This window comes from Aphelocoma coerulescens, chromosome 4 (assembly GCF_041296385.1).
Source record: "Aphelocoma coerulescens isolate FSJ_1873_10779 chromosome 4, UR_Acoe_1.0, whole genome shotgun sequence".
In the NCBI taxonomy this organism is placed as follows: domain Eukaryota; kingdom Metazoa; phylum Chordata; class Aves; order Passeriformes; family Corvidae; genus Aphelocoma; species Aphelocoma coerulescens.
This window is the reverse complement of record NC_091017.1, coordinates 49377796-49384623: the sequence shown is the minus strand read 5'-3', so window position 1 is coordinate 49384623 and position 6828 is coordinate 49377796. Positions and strand designations below refer to the sequence as shown.

At 42.2% G+C, this 6828-nt stretch overlaps 1 protein-coding gene across 1 annotated transcript; it reads right to left on the bottom strand.

Annotated features, from left to right (window-relative positions):
- Positions 1 to 447: 447 nt before the first annotated feature.
- FGF20 (fibroblast growth factor 20) lies at positions 448 to 5024 on the bottom strand. Its single transcript, XM_069012164.1, is given in 4 exon segments — positions 448 to 1512; positions 2143 to 2246; positions 4491 to 4938; positions 4941 to 5024. Coding segments are annotated over 4 exon segments (882 nt in total). The 3' UTR covers positions 448 to 1266.
- Positions 5025 to 6828: the final 1804 nt, after the last annotated feature.

Sequence of the window (6828 nt, the reverse complement as noted above, 5' to 3'; positions counted from 1 at the left end):
AAAATACTGCCTAAATGAGGAACTAAGGTAAGAAAGGCATCATCTTGGGCTTCTCTGTACCCAGTGGAGAAACAACCCTTGCTCACAGAAGCTTTTCATTCAGCAGTATCTGAAACCTTGTACTCTGAACTTGTTTCCCCTTAACCATATTGATAGGGAATATAATTAAAACATCTTACATAGTGATGAGACTACTACATGAAAATTTTACAGAGAATAGATATTTGTGTGTTAGTAAAGACAGTAGGAATCCTTTGGCCAAAAACCATCAAGCATGTTGTGATTTGAATCAAGATTGATATTACTTTCTCTTTCAAGGTAACTGCAATACATTCTTCACAATTGTTGCAGGTTTGAAATGTTGCACATAGTGTGCTAAGAGACTCTCAGTTTAAAAATAACAGTAAACCAAAGAAAGTGAAGTTATTTTTAATTCCCTTTTTAAATGTGCATTTAAATTTAATACAATCTGCAAGGCACTCTCATAAGTAAAAAAAAAATTAAACATTCTTTTCCAAATAAGGACAGTTACAAGGCAATGGTATGCACACAAAATATAAAATCTGTAACTGATAAACAATGAAACATGAATGTTCAGGTTTTGGATGCATTGCAAGGTAATGTCATTTTTGTATCATGACACTACTCAGGGTAAATATTGGCACTGTAAATGATTTCTCATTGGGGTTAGGAACTTGTATTCTCTTCATATTCCAGTAAAAAATAAACTCTTTAATAAATAAATATATAAAATAAATATATGCTATCTGGAGATGTATAAATAGGTCCATCCTGAAGAAAAGTTCCAGCTTTGACTACGATGTATCAACATCTAACGTCCATCACTAAAGTGGAGCCAGTAAAACTTCACATACAGTTCTCAGGATTTATTACTATTTTACAGTCCATTTCTTTCAATTTCTTCCAGCCATTGTCTCATCCATATGATGTAGATGGTTCCTTGCTAATCTACAGGCCACAGGTAATCCAGACAGAATTGCCAGGAGTTCATTATGCTTTAAGAAGTCCCACTTCCCCCTGGTGATTGGCTACCAAACCATTCAGCAAGTCTTGAGGAGGCTGGTCCATGCTCAGCTTTAAGGCTTTGTCTCCTAAATCCAGCGGTTAGAAAACAGAGGCTTGCCTGTCACCAAGTAGGTTCTTCACATCCAGCATCCTGACCTCTGCGGGTTCCTCATGCTGGCATCGCCATGAAAGCATGGCCAACAGCTCCAGTTTGCTTTTTTACCAAAGCTGCCTCTTTCCTCAGCTGTATCCTAACACATCTTTGTACAGTTCTGGAACTCTTTCAGGATCCACAGGCCGGGGCAAGAAATGTGTGAATTTCTGGTGTCTTTTGGATCTTGCCCCATCTCTGGGAGTACCGTCTTTGTTAAGTGCTACAAAGTACCTCCGCCCTGAATCTCCATGTTTGTACACATTGGATGAGTAAGTGTTGTACCAGTTTTCCTCAAATTGTTCCCTGAAGATGCACTCAGAAGTTAGTTTCTCCTACAGAAGGAAAGAGAAAAGAAAAATGAGTTGTCACTAGATATTTGAAGACATATGATATGATATGAATAAACAAAATACTTTAGGCTTTATGTAGCCTTACTGTTCATTTAAATGTCAACAAACCAAACCCAAGAAGAGTATGTAGACCTGACATACAGGAGTATATTCTGTAATTCTGACTTACAGGAATTATATTATGTAGAGTTCTGTCTTGGGGTATCTACTGTTCTAGAAATGAGAGTTGGTAGAGGGACTCTACCAACATCAGATGCAACATAACAGAGCAGGAAGGTATTTCCATATCTCACATTTTAAACTGGAATGACCACAACTGTATTCACATGACCACAACAACAACGTGGAGAAACAGAATATTTTATCTCAAGATGTTTCAAAGCTTGAAAGAAGAGTAGGGCTGGTATTACCCTAACAGCATTGTAAAAATCAATTCTATTTTGTTGAAGTATCTAAGGCTGTACTGTGTACTTAAAAAATATATCACATATTTCAACAGGAAAAGATGTTAGTGTTTTGAAAGCTGAGATGAACTTCTTGAAGGTTTTGCATAGTGTTAGGAAGCAAATCAAAACCCAAAGATGTACGAGCTGATATGAAAGTGGTACTTACAGAGCCATAGAGTTCTCCTTTCTCATTCATTCCAAGGTAAAGGCCACTGTCCACACCTCTAATACTGACCAGTCCCACTGCCACACTGATGAATTCAAGGATACCTGAAAAAAACAAATATTGCTTTAATTAATTTTGTAACCATACAACACATAGCATCCAAAAACTCAGTTGAAAACAAGTAGAAAATGTACATATTATAGTAAATGTGGCCTAGTTTCTCTGAAATGTCAAATACTATGTGAAAATGTACACAATGTTCACAGGAAAGCAGTCTGAGAAGCCTCGTAGGAACATGAATCCTGCATCATTTAACAGACTTTTTTTTTAAATGTTGAACGTGAAAGGATTTTATTCAGCACTGAGGCTAAAGCCACCACTACTCTGCTGTTGCAGTCTTTAATGATTGTACACTATTTGCTAAACTGCCTACTCAAATATTGGAAGATATGTTTGAATTACCTGAAAATATACTTTACTACTTCTACAGAGTTATCTTAAAAAAGCACATCCATTATTAGGTCATTTGAATGGAAATCAAAGTACAGATGGGAATTTTATATAACAGAATCTACCCACAGAAAAAGAAAAGTATTTGCCAGACATCTTATCTAGCCCACACCTCTTGACACAACTTGCTGTCTTTACTGCAGGCTTTTAAAGTGCATGAAATACGCTGCTTTTTTTTGCTACTGTTTGGATTATAACATTATTTATATTACATTTGCCCAAAAATGTAATATATATTAATAAAGTATTTGAGAGATGAGGTACCATTTGAAGAGTGAATTTGGCAAAGCTAAGCCAACGTACTTAACCAATTGATATGCACAGATTACAGCACACACAAAACATGAAAGAAAGGGAACGTGTGAACTGGCTTTTTGGAAGTTGTTAACAATGTAAACAAAGCCTCAAAAAGAAGTGCCAGAATCATATCTAAGATATTGCTGTTCAGCAGCAAAACCACAAAACATTAAAAAAACCCCTGAATCTAAGGTAAGTAGTTTTAAATAGTGCAGCTGATTATGACTTTTTGTCTGCTTACTATTTATGATTTCAGGACAATTTTCACTCTCAGACAGATGGACTGTATGGACTATACAATAATTTAGAACGTTTTCAATTTTAATTGAGATTTGGCAGGTTTCTTAGTTGTCGTAACAAACAGCAAAGAAAATAAATCCTTTACAAAGAGTAAGCATTAAAAACTGTATTACACATAAATCATCCTAGTTTTCCAGTTCATAAAGCACAGAGTCCCATAAAAGAGTTGGAGGTATTTTGTCTTTCTGATATCATTTTCAAAGCCACCCTTTTCCAAAAGCATAATAAGCAGGTGATACAACCCACGAAGAAACCACATCAGACAAACCTGCCAAGAGCTGGGGTAGAGTAAAGGTAGAACAATTCTAAAAAGCCCAGTAAATGTTAGATCTACAGTTAACTTGATTTTCCTCTTAAAGCAAGGATTTATTTCATGTTTACATGCTGTAGGAAATCTTCCTTCTGAGAAGAACTGTCTGACTACTGCTCTTCTACTTCTTAAAACATCCATATGTTATAAAAGCAATTAAGAGCCATTCCAGCAGAATGTTTTGACTATGGGGAGGATGATAGGAAGCTCTTTAACCACCTTTTTACAACTGCTAAATCAATACACACCAAAACTCACATGTAGTTGACAACAGCAGGTTTGTTCGGATCTCCAGCTTCTAAACTACTATCTAAGATTTACTCTCATATCACAGGAAACATTTACATTTTGGGGCTGTCTGCACCTCCTTTGGGTTTATTGACAGAGAAAGCTGGCTGTGAAGCATTTTAAGCATTTGATCATTGATGATAAAAGAGGCATTTTAGGCTCCTCTGGTCCAGCTTTATATCCTGTGAAGCAAAGCAGTCTAACGCAGCCTAAGGATCAGCATGCCCAAGTTTCTGACCCTTAGTGTTTCACAGAGACTCAAGAAGCTCCGATACCAATAGTGAATACAAAAAGAATCAGTCTGACTCTCGACCATTCCCACTAAACCTATCAGTGTATGCATGTGCTTATAGACCCCCAGGACAGGCTGAGCAACGCCTATCTCCTGACTCACCTGGGATGCACAGCCCTCCCTCACTACCCTGCCCTGATGCAGACCCCAAGGTCTAACGCCGGAGGGTGAAGCCTTTCGGTTCTGAGGGCTCATTCACCCCCCTCAGAATCACCAGCATCCCACCTCCCTCCCAAAGAGCACGACTGCTCCCGCCCAGGTACACAGAGAAGCGCTTACACACACAAACCCCCACACCCGCACACGCGTTTGGGAGCGCGCACACACGGGGGCCGTGCCGCAGCCGCCTACCGAAGAGGCTGTGGTCCTGGCGGGTGCCGCGCACGCTGCCGTCGGGCAGGATCTGCAGGTGGAAGCCGGTGCGGCAGTACAGCTGCCGCCGCCGCAGGATGCCCTGCAAGTGCGCCAGGTCCGCCGCTGCCGCCGCCGCCGGGGCGCGGCGGTCCCCCCGCTCCGCCGGGGCGCGGCGGTCCCCGAGCAGCGCCGGGCGCTCCCCGGCGGGCGGCAGCAAGAAGTGGGTACCCACGGGCTGCCCCAGGCCGTCCAGGCCGCCCAGGAAGCCGCCCACCTCGGCCAGCGGAGCCATGCGGGCGCGGGGCGAGCGGGCTAGGGCGCGGCGGCGGCGGCGGAGAGCGGCTGCCGGCCTCTCCCGGTGGGCATGTGGGGGTGCGCGGCGGAGCCCCAAGCATAGGGAGCCGGCAGGGCCGAGCGGAGCGGAACCGAGCCGAGCCGTGCTGTGCTGATCCGAGCCGGTGTGAGCCAGGCGGCGAGGTGCTGTTCATCAGCCCCGCGTGTGTGTATATATATACGGCGGTCCCCTGACATATGCTAATGAAGCCGCTGCGGGGAGGCCGCGTTTGAAATTGTAAACCGGCTCCCCCCTCTGCTCGCACCTTCCTCTGATCTGCGGTGACGGCGGGGAGGGGGCTCCGGGCGCGCCCCCCGCGCGCAGCCGGGCACAGCCGGGCGCGCACACGCGCGGCGGGGGCGGGGGCGCGGGCGCGGCCCCTGCGCGGAGGGGAGCGGAGCGGAGCGGGCAGCGGGGGACGGGCGGGAGCTGCCGGAGCATTACATGGACAGGTGCAAGGAGAGGCAGGAGGGAAGAAGGAGAAAGGGCGTTACCTGAGGGTTAGACCTGCCCAGACACACATGAAAGAAAGAACCCAAAGATCTGACAGTTTTACTCCCTGTTTCTAAAACGCTAATAAAATGTACATGCATTACGCTTCGCTTTTATCGCTTCAACTACAAGGAGGGGAATTTCTAAAGAAATTGGCATAGTCAGGGAGGTGCTTTCCCCTCTGCAAATTCTCCCTCGCATTTAATTTATCATTAATGTGACACGAAACTGATCTATAGTATTTGAGTATTGACAGGAGGTCTTATAAACATAATTGGGCAGCCCCATCATTTGAGGTAAATATTTTCAAAACTTGCAAAGAAGAAAGAAAGATTGAGAGTTGGCTCATCTAATCCATCTTCTTTGGGGTTTTTCATTGGGCTCGTAGCCAAGGTCTGTAAGCATCATAAATTAGCAATATCATCTACTGAAAGATCCCTGCTATATTTCTACAGTGTTTTGAATCAGTTTGGGACTTTGTTGTCCTGTTCCAGATGAGCATATGCACTTTCTTCATTCCCAGAGTAGAATGGTTCACACATGAAAATATATTTTGGTAGAACATATATTCAGTCATTATCACAAATGGTAAAACAACTCTACGTTAAATCTAAGAGCTTGACTTTTGCCATCTTTCCTGCATTTTCTGTAAAGTCTAATGAATTTTAGGGCTTAGATGGCATGACCTATCTTAGCATCTAAGATATGCAATTCTTTGCCAATGTTAAAACATGGTATTAGAGTATAATATGTAAAGATCTTTCATAGTTAATTCTTTCAAAAGTTCAAGAGAATCAGTTGGTGGTTTAAGATTTCATTTAAACAAAAAAGGTGCAGAGAATCATGAGAGATTAGTTCTCCTGTCTTGCTTCATGGTCTTTTCAGTCACAGGCTAAATCTGAGAGATCAAATGGATTTGACTGCTTACCTTTATTTGCTATGGAGAGTATAGGGCTAATTAATTGGCAGGTGCTTTAAAGCAGGTAATGTGACACCTTTTCATCATTGCAGTCCTAAGTACTGCCCCTGTGTGCACCTGAATTATAAAAAGGCTGCTTTAAAGCAAGTGATTTACTGTGGAGGGATTTAAAACTGAAAAAATTAATGCTAAATACAATGATCAGATAAATCACCTCAGAGGCGAGCACAAGCAGACCTGTTCTGAAGGTAGTTACAGATAGATGTTATATTATTTTACCTTTCAGATAACAGGAGCCTGTCATGTGGTGGGACCCAAAAATCCACCATAATCGAGATTTCAAAGCACATCTGTGTAAACATTATCACATCAGTGTAAAACATCAACCAATGAGCTTTCTCTTTGAAGCAAATCTACTTAATTGTAGTGCTAAATCAAAGAAATAGATCAAAGTTAAATAATCTATATGGCACCTATTTCTCAAATAGCCTGTTCACTGATTACTCAAATACACCAAAAACGTTTGAAACAAACATCAAGTATTTTTATTGACATGACTGGCAGGTCAAGATCAAACTGTTCATCACAGC